At 35.5% G+C, this 19,889-nt stretch overlaps 1 protein-coding gene across 2 annotated transcripts; it reads left to right on the forward strand.

Moving 5' to 3' along the window:
• Nucleotides 1–6,896: 6,896 nt before the first annotated feature.
• LOC125825390 (uncharacterized) lies at nt 6,897–12,763 on the forward strand. Of its 2 annotated transcripts, none has more exons than XM_049504735.1 (3): nt 6,897–7,140; nt 10,676–10,979; nt 11,984–12,763. In XM_049504735.1, the coding sequence occupies exons 1-3, from the start codon at nt 6,966–6,968 to the stop codon at nt 12,558–12,560; spliced, it is 1,056 nt and encodes a 351-aa protein (XP_049360692.1). In that variant the 5' UTR covers nt 6,897–6,965; the 3' UTR covers nt 12,561–12,763. The 2 variants fall into 2 exon arrangements, with proteins under 2 accessions (XP_049360692.1, XP_049360693.1); XM_049504736.1 differs by having other exon boundaries at nt 10,760–10,979.
• Nucleotides 12,764–19,889: the final 7,126 nt, after the last annotated feature.

A 19,889-nucleotide genomic window follows, 5' to 3' on the forward strand; every position in this document is an offset into this window, starting at 1 on the left:
ACTGCCTAAAGTTCCAGTGTGCCAGCCCTGAGGGAAGAAACCAAGTCGACGTCAGGAAAGGGGCCGTCGGCGAATCGTCGAGCAGTTCTGCGATGCCAAGAGTGATCGCCCAAGTCATAGGACATGAGGATGATGAGAACTAAGGCAAAAAGGCGATAGAAAGAGCAAAAGGGCGGTTCGCCGAACCACTCGGCGAACCCGACTTATCTCGCCTAATGGCCCTTCGTAGCTAATTTTTGGCAACTATAAATTGAAGTTTGAACTGTTAATTTAAGAGTTCTCTTTTCTAGATTTTAGCTCACTACCATTTTAGAATAGCTTCTCAGTAGACTTGAAGGTTTTTGGAGATTCAATTAAGAGATTTTGCAAGTGGGTTACTAATTTTTTTTTATTTTGAGCATTGTAAAGGCTTAATTACTCTTACCAGTTGATGGATAATCGATTTGGTAAACGTTTTTACTTTTTTATAATGTTTGGCTAAAACCCCAATTCTTGGGGTGTGATCATATGATTATGTGTTGAATTAGTTTACGAGTATTGTTAATTACTAGTTTAAATGCTATATTGAAGTGGGTTTAATCATTAGTTGTGGTTTAATTTATGAACTGTAGTTGCAAATGTAGTTCTAAGTTTGTGTTCTTAGCTTGCTCGAGAGAGAGATTTTAGAACTAAGACTATTGATTAATGGTTTGTAGGTATTGGGTTGAGTTGGGTTCAGCTCGAGAGAGTGAATCCTAAACCCAATCCTACCCATCTAGCTTGAGAGAGTGGATGAAGTAAGGTGTGGGTTGTTCTTCATTTCTACGCTTTTTGATGTTCAAAAGAAATGATTCGAGATAGTTGTTCGAGAGAAAGTTATCTCCCTTATAGTCTAGCCTAACCACTGATTTGTAGTTGTTTACTAGTAGTTTCAATTACCCATATATCAAAATTTGCCTATAATCGATCACATCCCAAGAATTCTTCTCCTTATTGATTGTTTCAAATTGTTTATGACTTCGTTGTAGTTGATAATTGCAAACGAAAACCCCCATCTGACATTCGTGTCACCCCTTTTGATTTATATCATATTTTTTTCGATAATGTTTATTCCTATAACTAGCTAGATCACATTTGTACTTTTTGATAGAATTTGGACATGTACCGCTCCCTATGGGATTCAACCCCAACTCATTTGTTGGGTTATATATTGCTTAACGATCATCGACACTTAGAATTGGATTAATGTATTTGATAAACGTCAAAGATAAATCAGCTGTCAGAGTGCCATACAAGGAGATTACTGATGTCTGAGTTACCCCCGCCTTATCCAATGACATTTATAGGATATAAGCTGATTATCTGAGGAACGATGTAGCCAGAAGGAAGACGCCACTACCTGACACCATATTGGTAATGGATTTCACTACTCTAGAGTCTGACACTACTCGTCCCGCTCCTTTAGTGGAGCCTTCATGTATCACTCCACCCTCGTTATGCCTTTTATTCTTATGCACTATTCACTTCGACTACACTTACCCCTACACCCTGACCTCCCTTGAACTAGGCCTTGATTTTTATCAAATGTGTAACCTTGCCCATTCTATGGATTTTAGGGTGTTAGGATTGAAAGGGAGATGCCCATATTTATTGAGAGGTCTATTGAGGCTTCTATGTGCCCAGTTAGGGTTGTTGTTGTGTTACATTGCGCCACTTTAGCTTTGTATGGGGAAAGGTTGGACAACCTCATTTCTAGAGTTTAAGCGAGAGACAACTGTGAGGGCAACTCTAATGATTTGACTAAGTCAAGGGGTGACATAGCTACCCTTAGGGATAATGTGGACTAACTAAGGTCTATTGATATTTCGATGTTGTGGGGTGAGGTTTCCTTGCTCGAAATGCCAAAGGTTGTGCCTCCTACTAAACTGAGAACTAACGCACCTAGTAGGGTAGCTGATCACCCAACAGATGTTGATGATGCCGAGGATGATGTAGCCTAGAAGACTAATGAGGATGAGTTTCAGAGAGACGGTGAAAGGGTGATTGCTGAGACTTTAGCAAAGCTACATGAGATAGAAGAGTCGACAGTGCACGTGAATTTAGATACTTCCATGGTTGGCACTAGTAGGGTCTGTCCTTAAGACTCTACTATTCCTCATCCCGATGTGCCATACAATGATGCCCTGGTTGATGCTACATTGTTGCCTTCTGTTTCAGTTGTGTGAGGTACTGATACCGACATGATGTTATCCCCTCCGAGCCTTAGAATCAGATTTGTTTAGAGGCATAGCCTGTCAGGGGGACCTTTCAATCATTCTCCTCCCGCACTTGCATTTTGATAGCATTGAAGATGCTGCTTAATATTTTTTTGTGGGGTAAGGGTACATGTGCCTACATTCCCCTTTTTGGATTGTATTTTGTTATTTCAATTTTATTTTGAGATATTGTAGTATTTTTGTTTTATTTATGATATTTGGTTGGTTTTAATCTCATTTTGGCCCTCTAACCATTGGCTCATATTTTTGGAGTTATGGCTTGTGTTTTCATCGATGAAATTTCATGATTGATTTTGTTCAATATTGATGTCTTGGATAGTACTTATGAAGAGAGATGTATCGTGTGTTGATATTACATGAGAAAATCAGTGTTGCTTTACTTGCGAATGATCTTTTTTATTTTTGTGTTGACTAGCTGCGTATTGATGTGAGCCTTGCAATGAACATCGCACACATGTCTTTTGATTTTGTAGAGTTGTGTTAAATGACTGTGTTTAAAGTGTCATGTGTGGTGATGTCATACTTAAAAGCATGCTTGTTGATTCCTAGAATTTTCCTTGTTAATCTAATTGTCTAGCCTTGGTGAATGCAAGAAATGATCTTGAACACAATTTTTTAGAGGGAACCCAAAAACTTCATACCTTTTGTGACTACCTAGTGAGGGTGTGCAACCATCTTGGCATCATTTGAGCCTAAATCATTTGTTGTCATCTTTGTTGAAAACTCTTGATCCAAATATGTTCTTAACTTCTCACTAATAAACTCTTTTCTAAGTATTGATTTGTTTAAATAGCCAATTTAGGCCAAAATCCTAACTTGGGGTGTGGAAAGGAAGGAGAAAAGAAATTCAAGTGAAAAAGAATAGAGAAAAGTGAGATTCAACCTTAAAGTTTATAGCAAAAAAAAGGAACCCCTCCTTATAAAAAAAGTGAGCAAAAACATGAAAATGAAATAAAAAGAAGGTTGTGATGAAATAAAAAGAAGGTTGTGATGAAATAAAAAGGGTGTCCAATAAATTGAGTGAAAAATTGAGGTTTGAGTTTTCAAGTGGAAAAAATGAAAAGAACTTGAGAAGATATGAAAATGAGTACAACAATGCTTTGAAAAGGTGAAGTCACTAAGTCAAATTGACCATACCTTTATCCTTAGCCCCATTTCAAGCTTAAAATACCCTTGAGATCTTGCTTAAACTAGGTTGTGTGATTATTGGATAATATAGGCAAACCTATGGGATGCAACTTGCATGTATTTTTTTTTAGAGAGTGAGGAGTTGTATTGATTCCTAACTTCTTTGTTGATGTGCTTTGTGAGAGCTCTTTTTTTTTTATGTGAGCGCACTTAAATGGTTTTCTTGAAGCAATATGATTTTGCATTATTAGAGAGCATGAGTGAGCTTGAGCTTGTATTGATATCGACCAGTCATCTTTTGAAGCTTCTTGAGCATGATTTCAATATTCCATTTACTTTTTAGTAGTTTTTTGGTGACACTTGCATGTTCAGTGGCATTTGAGAATTGTTGTAGACAGCCTTGTTGAACTAATTGTGTTCTTGATTTACTTGAGGACAAGCAAATGTTTAAGTTAGGGGTATTGATTAGTCGTAGATTTCCACTCACTTGAAGCCTTTTTAGTTCAACAATTAGTGTCCGCAATGCCTATTTGTGTCCTTATATGATGATATTTTGACATTTTGAAGTTATAAAGGATAAAAGACAAGGCAAGGATGAGTATATGAAAAAGGAGGTCAAAAACATTGGAAGGATTACAAACTCCAAATGGGTAGTCGCCTAACCAAAAGGGCAGATCGCCCAATTGGTCAAAGCTCGCCCAAGTTGACAGTGTTCACAATTAAAAATATTCAAGGCAAGTTGACAGACTAAAGTTGAAACAACAATTCACCGATGTCGTTGGGTGAGCTGAAGTTCCATCGTTAAAGGTGACAAACTTTTGAGTAAAAAAGAAAGTTGAATGGGCAAACATGATAGTAATCAGTGATCTATTGAACATGATAGGCTGACTCGATCGAGTTTGCCAACTGAGGTTCAAACACCTGAAGCTTGAAGCAAATGAAGGGCTAGCTAAAGAACAGAGACGGTGAATCGCTGAATGTGTTAGGCAAGGCTGACTAACGTTGTCGAGTGAGTCACGTATGGAATTTTAGGCTAATTTTTGGTGAACTATAAGTAGCCAGATAGAGAAAGAGGAGAGTTTTTTCCATTTCCAAAATTTAGTGTTCTACTGTACTTTATTTTTTATATTAAGAACTAGGCTCTTTAGGAGTTTTTCTAACACTCTTGTAATTGACGATTATGAGTAAAATTTGAAGTGGGTATTGAAGATTGTTGCAAATTTCTAACTCTTTTATGGCTGGAAACAACATTATTATACTTTCTACTCCTATTATAATGACTGGCTAAATCCTTGATTCTAGGGGTGTGATTGGGTGTTGATTTAATTTTGGGTCTTGTGCCTTACTCTAATTTATTGTTGTTCATTCATAGATTTGAGTAATTTAGCATGTATGAGTTAAGATTTCAAACTTAATCCTTGTCTAGATCTTTAATTGACACTCAAAAGAGATCAATTAAAGTGGGTAAATAACTTGATGCATGCAATTTAGGTTTGATTTCTATAGTTTGCTCGAAAGAGAAATTGTGGTTCAATTCTAGTTGCCAAATCTGGTCGAAAGATAGCCTTTCGTGAGGTAATGAGTTGATTTGTTATTCACATAGATGAGAATGAAAGGAGATTCCATGATATGATGTTTTGGGATCAAAAGAAGATTAGTTTCATTGAAGATCAAAAGAAGATTAGTGTCATTGAATAACCATGTTCTCGATCTTAAATTGGGGAAGCGATTCATATCTTCAAAATTAAGACATAAAAGATGAGGTAGTTTGCGTTGTGCTGTGACGTTAAATTGTGCGCTGATAGGAGACAATCCATTATTTTTGAAATTTTTATAGTAGTGAACAATCAAGGATTTTGGACTCATATTAGGCTTCTATTTCACCAAAGGTAATGTCCACAATGTACTTTTCTGATCAAAATGTGTTTGTATTTCAGATATGAGAGCATACAGATGATATGAAGATAAAAGAGATCAAAAGAAGTCAAAGGATTTGGAGAAATATGCAAAGGCAGTGTTGAGCATCGCCCAAGTTGACTCAGCACATTGTCGAAGGTTATATTTCTCATCCCTCAAGTTCATCTAAGTTTGGCCATAGAAGGGAGAAGGTTGCGTATAACCGAAGTGATTCGGCGAAGGTCATTGGTGTCGTCAAATTTAATACACCTTAAGGAAAAAAATAAAAGTTGGAAAGCCTGATTGATGATGATTGCGCATCGCCGACCGACTCGGCGCATCATTGACCTACTCGGCGTGCCCTCGCCGACTTAGTTCACCGAAATGACATAGAGGGCATTTTCAAGAAAAGTTTTGTGAACATATAAATAACTTTTTGAAGAGAGATACTTTTTGCCATTATGAATTTTCTAACTCTCTACAAAAAAATTCCTACTATTGGAGATTAAGCTTGTACTTGAAAATTGGGTAGAGCCTTCTTGATATTGAAGGTTTTGGGGATTGAAATCTTAGAATTTCAAATCAAGTAGCTATTAAGGATGAGAATTTTGGTATATTTCTATTACATTTTGTTGTGAGTAGCTTATCTCCCTATTCTTAGGAATGTGCAATGTATGGATGATTAATTTATTGATTGGATGTTGTTTAATTGCTTATTAAATGTTGAACTGATTTGAGTTCAACTATCTCTTTATGTTTCATCTACAACTTGAGGTTGCAAACTCTTAATTACTTCAGCCCTCTAATGTTGCTTGTGAAAGACCATTGGAGTGAAAGAAATCTTGTACTTTTAGTTTTAATAATTTTATGTCATTACATTTATAATATTAATCTTTTTGTTAAATATACATTTCATGATGTTTGATACTTTTAGGGATTGTTTTGGTAGAGTGTATTAGCAAAATTAATGCATGTATTAGCTTTATGTATTAGTGATACCTTGTTTGATGCACTTTTTTCATGCTCTAATGTATATTAGAGAGTGTATTACTAATACCATGAAATATCTAGGTATTAGTAATATCAAGGAATTTAATGCATGCATTAACATTTCAAAGAAATAAATACCCCTCAAAACCCCTTTTATATCCTTTTCAAAATAATTGTGGAGGATATTTTTGAAGTTGTTTTTAATACACCAAAGCAAACAACACATAAGAAATAATCTATATATATAACTAATGCAAGTATAACTAATACAAACATTATTAATGCAAGCATTGTTAATATACTTTATTTAGCATTATTTTTACACAACCTACCAAATGACCCCTTAGTTTTTATGATTAATTTAATTAAAATTTACTAATTTTAAAATATAAATTAATTTCTTACTATATTAATTAATAACATATGTTTATCCATTAATATATTCTAGAAAGACAATATATAACTTAAATATTTAATTTAATATCATTTATAAATATTCTTATTTATTTAATATAAAAATAATTTTTATTCTGAAAATAGTTTAATAAATATGTAATTAATACAGAAAGTGATGTAAAATATGAAAAAGAAGGAATCTCCCCAATATACCCAAATACTAGGTACCGACTAGGGTTTCATACAGAAAAAAGACAATCTCCACAGAGTGCGGCATCAGAGAGAGAGGGAGAGCGCAATATGGGTTCGCGTGAGAAGGACCAGCCGACACCGCACCTGAGCAGCCTAGTTGTACGGCCTACTGACAGTGGCGGAGAAAATGGAGGTGGCGGTGCCGGTAGCGACTACGAGCCAGGTGAGGTTCGTCGGGATGCACCGCCGTATTCACGTTCCGATCGATTCTCTGATAGCCATGGTTTGTCCTTTTCTTATCATTTTTCTTTCACCATAATTGTTTATCAATTTTGGAGCCCTCAAGGTCACTTAGTTAACTATTCCAAATTACTTGGAAACTTTTATGGATCTTCACGTCTAGATCGAACAGAGTATATTGATCTGATTGTTGGTGAAAGTTACAGTAATTGTTTATTTTTGCTGGAAATTCTTAAAATAACTCTGTGTATGTCTATATGGATTGACATGTGTTGTCTCCTTTTTTCTCATGGATGTGGCGTGTCATTCCTTTCATATTACACATTTTGCATTTTTGTTTTTAGAGCAGGTTAACTCATGCACTTTCAAAGGGTCAGGGCATGCTTTTTGGGTGCTAATTGCTGACAGTTGTCTCATTTGGCTTACACATTTATATCTTCTGTTGCAGTGTGGTTATCAGTTAATTTGATGTCAACAATGGTAAACCCTAAGGGGTCGTTTGGTGTAAGGGATAATACCAAATAGTCCCGGGATTAAATTATAGTACCGCTTATTTTGTTGTTTGGTTGGCAAGTTCAGGATAACTTATCCCGGGATTAATAATTAGTACCGGGATAAAATAGATAAACGACAAAAATGTCTCTTTCAACCCTTTTGTTATATCACTTTTTACATTAATGAAGGGCATTTTTGTAAACAAATAAATTGTTCTTAAAATTTATTATTTTGAATACAACAAACCAAACACTCAATAAAAAATAATCCCAACACAACTTATCCCATCATAACTAATCTCAACATAACTTATCCCAACATAACTTATCCCATCATAACTCATTTTCAAACCAAACGACCCCTAACAGTTTGCGTCCTATATATCAATCCTACTGCCCTAACAGTTTGCGTCCTATATATCAATCCTACTGTCGGTGCTTATTGCACTCCATTGCTTAGTAGTTTATTTGTTTGTTGGACAAATTAGGGTATCTCTAAGTTTTACATTAATTCCTACAGTTGTAATGTATAACCAAAAAGATTCAGCGTAAAAAAAGAATGTAACCAAAAGACTCTTAGCAGAAGCCTAGTTTGTTACAAGTGTCAATAGTTACTATAACTTAATAACAGTTCTTTGCTTCTAATTTGTTTCATTCTTAATTTAGCCCATGTTATTTCTAAGATAATGTAGGTCTTTTAAGACAAATGTGCTATATTTGATTGTAGTTCATCTTCAGTTAACATGGTGTTATCATCCCTAGTTCACTGACTGACGTATTTGGTCTGTGTAGTATGATCTAATCATCTCGGTCATTTTTCCTCTGGTTTTCACTTGCACTTTTTGTCTATTTGATCAGTTCCTAATCATTTAGTAATTTTGTATGACAGAATCATCTTAACATTCTCATTTCGTTGAGGCTTTGTCTTGTGGCTATGTTGGGCCTTTAGAGGCTCAACAATCTCTCCATTTAGTATAGATGGTCTCACAACCATTCTCTTTCACTTTGCTATGACTGTGTCTGTTGCATGACACCCTCATAGCACATTTCGAGTTTGGTCATGATATTTTGGTCTAGTTTTGTTTTAAAAATTTTCTTAATTCTTACGCATGCTTACATGTTGTGCATACATCCTATCTTACTTCTACTTATCCTAGGCCTTTACTTTCTGGAGTATGTCTCCACCGTTCAAGCTTTTGCAGTGAACTACCTCGCTGGTTTCATCAAATAAAACGATACGTCCCTGAAAGTTTAAACCATGAAAGTGATGTTGTATACTATTGGTGAACTCATATGCAGCTAGCTTAAACAAGTAGAGGCTCAACTTCTTTGTGAGCTTCTTTAATTTTCTCCCTAATTTTTGTATTTTGTAGTTCATGATCAATTCCTTCATATCTAATGCCATAGTGAAGTTGCTACAGTTTGACTCTTCCTATCGTCCTTGAATCCACTTGTTAGGGGCTCTTACTATAGATAATATTTACGAGGTAGTTTGGGAGATTTACAGGCTTTAGGCAATCAACATGACACATTTGAGAGATCTATTTCATCAGACAGATCTTTTTCGTGCCAAGCCTCTACATTTCTCAGTGAGATGTAACACCATTTATCCACCCACTTGATTCCCGTTGTTCTCCAGTATCATTTATGGAGTGTTAAATTGTGAATGAATTTTGCTATTGTGTTTTACAGCTGAGCACTTTGCCTGGTGCAAGAACTTTGCTCTTGAAGAAGGCACATGGTGGGGTTCTGGTGAGAAATTTTGTTGGGGTATTTTGAACAGGAAAGAGTATATATCAAGTATTATATTTTATGGACTTTTGCATGGGCTGTGAAATTTTTGTATCATGTTGTGTTTCATGGGATAGCACTATTGATTGCCAGCTTGTATGGATTGGAGAATGATACATGAGATATCTGAGAGTCCTGATCCATCATTGAATGGTTGATGTTGTGAATGAAGTGTTTTTGCTGATTGTCTTTATAGTTGTATAGTTGAGTGGCCGGAAATTCTGCAAGGGTGATGAGTTGTAACTGGTGAAACATGACAAAGACCCCAACTCCTTATGAAGAGATCATTTGGTAGACACTGATTGTCTGGTTATTGGTGTTTTGAGTCCATCCGAATCCTTGCCAATTGGATTCAGGGAAATTAATGAATGTTTTAGTCTTTTCAGTTTTTTGCTTTCTCCAATTGGCAGTGGCTTTTGGGATTTATTCTTTTAGTACTTTAATTTGCTGGTTAAGTAGGAGTTGAATTGGGTATGCATGTGGATTAGTTGCTTTGGTGAATAAGAGATTCCATGTAAGTTTCGACGCATCAATTCCATATAGAAGCTTGAACTTAATAGGACTTATCAACATACTGTGAGCTGGTTTGCGAAAGGGGTTTGTTGAGTTCAGTGATTGGATTTTCTCAGCCATTTGCACAAGCGTTTATGATGATTATGGTTGGTTTCATTCAATTTGCAGTCCTTTGGCTAAGGTGTTGGATTTTGATTCAATTGTTAGCAGTTTGGTAATTTATGGTATGCACTTTACCTGGATTGTTATCAGTTCAGTAATTGTAAGGTCCCTTGGCTCTGGTGCAGTTTGGAGTCTGGCTTGAAGTTCTCAATTACTGCTTACGTTGGTAGTATTGGTTGTTTCTCATAGATGAAAATGGGTTTTATTTGATTCGGTTAGAGGGAATTAATGGCAACCGTGAAATGAGTGTCGCCGTGCTACTGGCTTAACATTTAGTAACCAAGTCTATTTTTCCTCGAGGATTTCAATAAATTATCATGTCAGGTGTGGATGATATGGAAAAATGTAGTTCTCTACGGTTGATGCACTGTAATAATTTAATTTGAGACATAACTTTGAAGACAGTCATCCTCTTGAGATTCACATTCTCTTCATGCTACTCTTTCTCTTATTTTCGACATCAGGCTATGAACAATGGTAACTGGTTATACAAGCATAGTCCAATTGTTGTTGGCATTTCATGGGTTTCACACTTTAGCTTAATTAGGAAATAATATGGGTAACTTTCTCTCATGATATAGCGCCTCTTATGTTTGGGATTCGCTGGATTTTTTTCAGGATATAGAGCGCATGCAGGTTCTGTTTCACCTGTGCGCCATAGGAATGCAGATCATCGGTATAGTACTGATTTTGATCATTCAGGTGGCCCACCACGTAGTCATGGATTTGGTAGCGGTAGAGATCCTGGTAGACATCGAGACTATTCACCTCCTTATGGTCATGGGAGACACACTGGCAGGTTTGTGGGCAGAAGTTATGATGGACCTGGTTATGGTGCACGGCAAGTTAGAGGAGAAGGTCTGCCTAGAAGCAATCCAAATGTACGGCCAAGAGATGGTGATTGGATGTGCACGGATCCCTTGTATGTTCTTTTTCTCCCCTATTTTCTGTTAGCATTGAGTTGTCCTTTGAATGTGTCTCATTTCTTTTCTTCTAAACTTATGGTTCTCCTTCATTGCCTAAAAATGTTATGGTATCTCTGCTAAGATTGTGACTTAGTGGAATTCCTTGATTGAATGCATTGAATTAATTGAGAGTTTCAATATGCCGTTGCTGTATAAGGATCGTCTGCATGGGAGATAGTCTCTTTAGAACTTCTTGAGAACCAACTTTCATTTGAAGTACTTGAAACATGATTCTAATCACTTATTGGTTTGAATTGCAGTAAATGATTTTTGCACCTATGAATCCTACGACTAAGATTGGGGCTCAGTAGAAGTCCTTGATTGAATGGATTGAATTAATTGAGAGCTTCAATCTGTCATTGCTGTATAAATCGGCTTGAAAGCCAACTTTCATTTGAAGCACTTGAAACATGATTCTAATCAATGATCAGTTTTAATTGCAGTTAATGACTTTTGCACCTATGATTCCTACGCCTTGCCTTCAGGTGACTTGTTGCCAGATGAATCACAACTTATATTGGAATTCTCTCATGCTAAAAGCTCTGTTTTGTCAAGGCTTAGAATAAATTTAAGTGACAAATAAACCATCATTTTATGCAAGAAGAGCTTAAACAAAGATAACTTTGCTGCTAACTGAGAAACTAGTAAGAATATTGAATGGACTTATTGAGTTTTTTTCTGATTATTGTAATGATTGAACTACTTCAATAGTATTCAGTTCTAGAAGTAGATTTTGAAAGGACTGATGTACTTTGATTTTGTGGAAGCATTAGATCATTGACATTATGTAGCACTTTGGTTGTTTGAATGATGTCTATTGCTGACCTGTGTCTGTGGATACAGACTTCTAAATCATGGCGAGAACTATAATTGCTTACTCCGAAGAAGAAAAAGGGGAAGTAAATATCTTCTGTTCTAGATGTCATAGCTGTGTATCTTACTCGGCTTCCTGACATTGCAGGTGTAACAACTTGAACTTTGCGAGACGAGAGAACTGTAATAAGTGCAAAAGGCCTCGATATGCACCTCCAGGGAGTCCTCGGAGGGGTTATCCCAGCCCTCCTCCTCATCATCGCAATCCTGGCCCCCCAATCAACCGTTCTCCAGGAAGGTTTGTGAATGGGTATAGGTCCCCTCCTCGTGGCTGGGCTAGAGATGACCCCCGAGATTTCAGAGCTGGGGTTCCTCATTCCAGATATGAAGGGAGGTTTGCAGATCCGCCAATCCGTAGAGATAGGCCTGATTTTGCTGATGCTGATGGTAGGGACCGAAGTAGGTTTGAACGGCCTCCAGCCCTGGATTGGGGACATAGAGAGCGTGGGAGAGACAGCTATTTGAGTGAGAGAAAAGGTTATGAAAGGCGAACACCATCTCCACCTCATCCACCAGTACTACCACCTCGTGGCCAATGGCCCCGTGATATCAGGGAAAGAAGCCGTTCTCCAGTGAGAGGTGGACCACCACCCAAAGACTATCGCCGTGATATATACATGGGAAGGGGGCGAGATGATCGGAGGGTTGGACGAGGTGCATATTAGCTGTTGTTGAAATGATTATATTTGTTGAACAGTGTTTACTGGTTAGCAAAGGTAAAACGACACAAATATTTTCCTAGAACTAGTATTATCCAGGCACATATTTTCTATCAAGTTCAGAATCCGTTTATGTAACTTTAAATTGTGCAGGCATTTGCAATTGCTGAACCAGATATAGATTTTTGGGAATTCCCTTTGCCTCAAAACATATTATCCTCATTTCTCAGCCTGTCTTGTTGTATTGTTGTAGCGATTATTAGTATTTATTGTCTTAGTACTGTGCTTATTTGATTTACCTTTGGATGCTGCTCACCATATTCGAAAGAAATGGTAATCACATGATTGGTTAAATGTGAATTTTTTCCCCATTTCTTGATGATTTTGTTTACTCTCCTGTTCATAATCTTGATTCTGCTGTGAACATTTTACAGACCTAAATGATAGCTGGTAAGTAGGACTGGTCCATCACGTTATCATCTTGTAGGTGACCTAAGTTACAAATATTTTTTATTTACTCTGAATTTATAATTTTAAACCATGGACAAAATAGTATTCATTTACTGATCTCGTCTTGCTTGAAATTGGAACATAATGGTAATGGTGGTGGTTATTGCAGCTTGGTCTACGATTTTTGACTTGTTAGTGTCAATCATTATTAATCGCGTTAAGGGTTCACTGCTGGTTAGTAGTCCTATAGCTTGTGTGTTGGCCCATATTTTGTTTTGAGGAAGTTGGATATGTTAAAAGCTAATTACATTCTATCCCTACTCTTTTTCAAATTACAAAAATTTCTTAAATTTAGTGAAATTCGGATACATCCAGAATGTCTTGATACATTGCGTCCCCATTTTGGACACATTGCTCAATGTTTTGATACATCATATTTTAGTTTTGAATACATCTCGATACATCGCGTATAGTGATGTATACGAGAATAGAGATTTTTGTAATTTTTTCAAATGGTAGGAAAATTTAGAGAATATGGTAAATAAGTTGTGTGTTTAGGTAATTTTTCCATTTTGTTATTAAGAAAAAACTACATAATAAAATATTTTCTGTCCTTTGTATGTCATAACGTTGGTCCTAAAGTCTTAGATGTGATTATTTATTCCACACTTTCTTATTAATTGTAAGCTTCATGTTGTAACTTTCTAATTCTTAGATTTGGAAGTTGGGTTCTGATCATTCTTGCATCTCTTGATGATTCTTGAGTATTATTATAATAACTTGTAAGATTATATTATCGGCATCTAAAAAAAAGGAAAATTTCTTAGTTAAAAAAGCAGCCAACTTAACCACAACTGAAACCCCTTAGTTCCATCAATCTCTAAATCTTCCTTACTTCCATAGCAACATTCAAAAGGGTCTCCCATAGTGAAACCCTCTAAAATCTTTTTAACAGAGAGTGAATCTTTTTCCATAGTGAGAGGCACGAGATTCTGAGAGGTGCAATATATATTTCAATCCAAGCCGAAATGCTTTGAACTCTACCACCAAGTTAGTACAATAACCCAACTTTCTAGTCTCAACAAATACAAATCTTCTTGCATCATTTCTAACACATTAGGCACCACCAGGATTATCTTTACGAGCTCCATCAATGTTACCCTCAATTGGAGGCAATATACCACCTTACACACTATCCTAACTCAACCAATAAACAGGTAGAATACAGATTTATCAACTAATTAAGGATATTAATTTTTGGCCATTAAACATAGATTTCTGAATAAAGGCTATATCATTCCTCCTTCTCTATATTTCCCACACTATAAACATAAGAATTGCTTTAAATAAAGGCTTCGGTTTAGTATCAATCATTATTATTCGCGTTAAGGGTTAACTGCCGGTTAGTAGTCCTATAGCTTGTGTGTTGGCCCATATCCTGTTTTGAGGAAGACGGATTAACTATTTCTATATATTATTTAAGGTATTTACATTTAATTATAGATATGCAATGGTTTTTTCTTTACAAAAAAAATTGTGATTTTTTTAGGGAATTTTACACAAATTTCATAGTGTTAAGAGCTAATTACATTCTATCCATACTCTTTATCAAATTACAAAAATCTCTTAAATTTAGTGAAATTCAAATACATCCAAAATGTCCCGATTCATCGCATCCCTATTTTAAATACATCGCTCAACGTCTCGATACATTGCGTTTCAATTTTGGATACATCACTCAACATATCGATACATCGTGAATAGTGATGTATCCAACTGATACATCGGGTAAAGTGATGTATTATGTTCCGATACATTGCGTATAGTGATTTATCCAACCAATGCATCACGTAAAGTGATGTATCCGAGAATAGGAGAAAGTAGAGTTTTTTTGCAATTTTTTCAAATGGTAGAAAATTTTAGAGAATATGGTAAAATAAGTTGTGTATTCAAGTAATTTTTCCATTTAATTAAGGAATACCTACATAATAAATATTTGTAGTTTGTATTTCTGTCATTTGTATGTCATGCACGCTGGTCCTAAAGTCTTCTTGTTTGTAAACGTATAATTGTGATTGTTTATTCCACCATTTCTTATTAATTGTAAGCTTCATGTTGAAACTTTCTAATTCTTAAATTTGGAACTTGAACTCTGTCCATAATTAAGATCATTTTGCATCTCTTTATTGCTCTTGAGTATTATTATAAGATGTATTATCGACATTTGTAAAAATAAATAAATTTCGTTAGTTAAAAAAACAGCCAACTTATTTCCTTCTCTAAATACATGCTCCACCACAACTGAAACCTCTTCCATCAATTTTCAAATCTTCCTTACTTCCATAGCAACATTCCAAGGGGTCTCCCATAGACCCTCTAAAATCTTTTTAACAGGCCGAAATGCTTTGAACTCTACCACCAAGTTAGTACAGTAACCCAACATTCTAGTCTCAACAAATATAAATCTTCCTGCATCATTTCTAACACAATAGGCACCTGAACTTAAACCAAAGCTATCTTTACAAGCTCCATCAGTGTTACATATAAAAGCAACCTCAATTGGAGGCTATATACCACCTTACACCCTATCCTAGGGCTGTAAAACTCAGCCAATAAACCATATCAGACCATGTAGAAGACATACTCCTTCTGTCCTTAATTACTTGTCTACTTTTGAATTGACACACCTATTAAGAAAATAATGATTGACATAGTGAGTTTACCATTTTACTCCTATTAATTATGAAATAGATGAATTAAAAACTTCAGATTTTCAAGAAGTTCTACCTTTTTCAAAAAGTAATTAATTGAGGGTAATAATAGGTAAAAATTGTCCTTTCTTGATTTGTCAAAATGGACAAGTAATTAAGAACAACTAAAAATGGAAAAGTGGACAAATAATTAGGGACAAAGGGAGTATTTATTAACCAAGGCTATAGACTTTTTGCCATTAAACATAGATTCCTGTTAATATCCATCTTCATGCTACTTCTAGACATCTTTTCTCCGTGAACTATAGCATTCCTTCTTCTCCATATTTGTCGCACTATAAACATAGGAACTGCTTTGAGTAAAGGCTTCAATTTAGGAGCCATATTTGAAGTTTCTCACTTATTAAATGTGTCTCTTAAGTGTAAGAAAGGGCCAAATAGTCCAACAACTGCTGTAAAATCTTTCCACATTATCTCAAAATCAAGGCATCTCATGAAAAAGGTGTTCAAAAGATTCTTGAACTCCTTGATTGCAACAACTAAACACCACAAAGTTTGCAATCCTACCATTGCTGAGAACTTCTCCAACTGGTAGTCTTTTCTTCCATAATCTCTATAAATAAAAAGACACTTTGAAAGGCACCCCTTTTGCCCAACAGCTGCATAGTTCCTTATGCAGATCATTTTTTGGTCTAATGACTTCCCAGGCAACTGATCTAACAGAGAACTTTCCAGTACTGTTTAGCATCCACAAAGCTTTGTCCCATTCTTCCACCCTCTCTTGTAGCTAGCCCATTCTTTTAATATGATCAAATATCTAATTGAATGTATTTGATAATAATTCTTCATGTGACTTACCTTCGCTGAATAATTGTCTTACCTCATCCAACTGTAAGTTGAGATGTTGATGAGTCAGGGATTTCGACTCATTTGGAGCTTTATTTTCATAGTTTTATTGTTCTCAATGCCTAATTTATGTTCTAAACTGATGTTAAAGTGTTGATTTGCAGCAATGAAGACAAAAGAGCAAGGCAAAGACATTACCGGACAAAAAGGAGCGAAAAAGATGAAGAAGTGCAATCCTGGTGATCGTCAAGACTCATTGAATTTCAGTAATTGGTAATCACCTGTATAGCGAAATTGGAAATTAATCGATCACATCCCCAAGGATCCCTCTCTACTTGATCACTCCCCTGTTTTTGTAGTTGTTAAAGTTGCTAATTGACAAACCTGATCCCCCATCTGACACTTGTTGTCAAACCTTAAATTTACTTTGATTTGTTTCGATAATATTTACTTTTACAACCGATTAGAACACACTTTTTACTTCTTAATTGAATTCCATTCCGTATCACTCCCTGTGGGATCGACCCCAACTCTTTGTTGGGTTTATACTAGATTACGATCGCCTACACTTAGAATTGGATGAAGTGTAGTTGAGTGTTATCAAATGTCTAGTAATAGGGATGAAATAATGTAGAGCACCCAGTTGAGTCCAGTTATCAAACCACACTCTTGAATGCCCACACTTAGGCTCCCACCATATCTCCCGATCAAATATATATCTAGCTTCTAACATATATTTTCAAGTCTGAGAACCACCTCTCTATTCTACCATATGAGGCCTGTTCTTCTTATAATATGTGTTCCATATAAAGGTTGACCAAAGGAATTTTTGAGTCCTGAAGACCCACCATAACTTCGCAAACAAAGCTCTTCCAACATCAATAACGACTTGCACCCAGATAGCCTTTCCTTCTTAGGTTAACAAATATCAAACCATGCAATCAAGTGTTTGCTTCTTCCAGCCTCCTTGACATTTTAAAAAAAAATCTAGCAAAGATTTTGTTCAGGTCATGGATCACACACTTAGGAGAATTGATAGTAGAGAGTAAATAAATAGAAATACTATTTAGGACAATGTTAATAAGCACAACTTTGCCACCAAAAGAAACCCCTTCCAAGCTTGCAACTTATTATGAACTTTCTTAATCAGACCTGAAAATGACACTTTTTCTTCTTTTCATGGGTTATGAGGCAAAACCCAAATAAGTTAGTGGAAAGTTGCCTTGTTCAAACCCAATAGCAAACCTCACCTCTTCAGCAATAGAATTATCAATACTACCATGAGGAATTCACTCTTCTGTTTGTTCATCAGTTGCCTTGATGAAGACTCATAATTCTGTAAAACATTCGTCACCATTTTCACTGATTTTTTATCAAATGATACAAAAATTATTGTATCATCTGCATAATACAAGTGATTGATCTGTTCACTCCACTTTGGCAAATCAGAATATTTAAAATCCGGATCAAGGAATAGGGAGTTTAAAGCTCTAGATAAAATTTCAGCGGTTAAAATAAATAAAGTCTCCTTGCTTTTGACACCCTTGGTTGAATGAAAGAAACCATGTTCCTGACTATTGATCAGAATTGAATACCAATTATTTGCAACTAGCCTCCACACTCTGTCAGAAACATCAATATCAAACCCCGTCTTTTTTAAAACTTCAATTCACCCTGTCCTTAAGCCTTGGCAATGTACAGTTTAATCACCACATTTGCAAGCTTGACTCTACATCTGATATCAGAAATAATTTATTGAACTAAAAACATATTCTTAGTAATATTTCGCCCTTTAACAAAGCCATATTGATTCATAGAGATCAACTTAGGTAAAATCTCCACAACTCTATCATGTACCACCCTAGATATAACCTTATTCAGAAAATTACTAAGACTAATAGGTCTCATATCAGAGAAAGTTTGTACAACTTCTTTCTTTGGTAGGAGAACCAAATTAGTATGGGTAATAGACTTGGGTAGGGTAACACCTTCAAAGAATGCCTTCACCACATTAAACACATTTACCCCCACCACCTCCCATGATTTCTGAAAAAAGTTCTCTGTGAAGCCATCAAGTCCACTGGCACTATCTCATTCAACTCAGAACCCACAGTTTTAACCCCTTTCAAACAAAGAATTTTATTAATCTTTTCATTATCTTCAGCATATATCATATTAGGAATATGATCCAACAATGTCAGCTCCACATCACCCCTTCTATCTGAAAATTTATCCTTGAAGAAAAGAACTTCTCCTGGAACTTGTCTTTATTTTCTTGTCATTACTCTATATTACAAGTTCTCGTACAAGTCTAGACTAGGTCCTTGAGAAATGTCGGATTTTATGAAATAAGACGAGTTGAGTTTTCGATCTATTTATTTGTTTATTTTTATGAATGAGATTCTCTTTGAAATTATCTTTAAAAAAGAGAGATGGATGGTAAGGAGTCTCCTATCGAATTAGAACCGACTAGGTGTCCACACAATCTCTTAAGTTGACAAAATATGACGTAAAAATTATTGCAAATCACAATAATTCACTACTTGAAATATTTCAAAAGGCATATAAGAAACTCTCAATTTCATATGTATCACATAAATTTTGACAGAACATAACATATATTGGGTTCATGCTAACACGGACTCCTATATCTAGTTTTAAAATAGATACCATAAGTTAAATAAAAATAGTACATGTAAGTATTGTAAATATGTATGATGACTGAAATAAGTTAATCTAGTAAATTCGAACTTTTTTTGAACTCCAGAACTATTCAAAAAGTTTTAAAATAGTATCATGACTGAAATAATGTGAAAACAATTGTTTCACTCATGCTACCACTTTTGAAATTAATGACAATATATATAACTGTATCCTTTTGAACTCCAGAACTATTCAAAAAGTTTTAAAATAGTATCATGACTGAAATAATGTGAAAACAATTGTTTCACTCATGCTACCACTTTTGAAATTAATGACAATATATATAATTGTATCCTATAAATTCACATGGTCAACTTCAAAACTGAAACACCAATTGCTGGAGTTGTTTTGTGTTTTAGTTGAAGATATTTGTCCAAACCTTTTCCCCTGTCAAACATTAGTAGCTTTTAAAACAGTGATAACATGAGTCAAAAGTAAGCTATCTACCAATTTTTACACTCAAATCTTGAATTTATAGACGTATACTTGAGGCATTCTAGTTCGTACATGTTGGTTCTCGATGGCAAAAGAAAATTGAAATTGAAAAGCCAACGAAACCTTGGTCAATGAGAGCTGAAAGATGGCTGCAAAGTTGATGGGTCTAAATGATGATAAAAGCAATGTT

Source organism: Solanum verrucosum, unplaced genomic scaffold (assembly GCF_900185275.1).
Source record: "Solanum verrucosum unplaced genomic scaffold, falcon-dt-bn FXZP01000051.1, whole genome shotgun sequence".
NCBI lineage: Eukaryota > Viridiplantae > Streptophyta > Magnoliopsida > Solanales > Solanaceae > Solanum > Solanum verrucosum.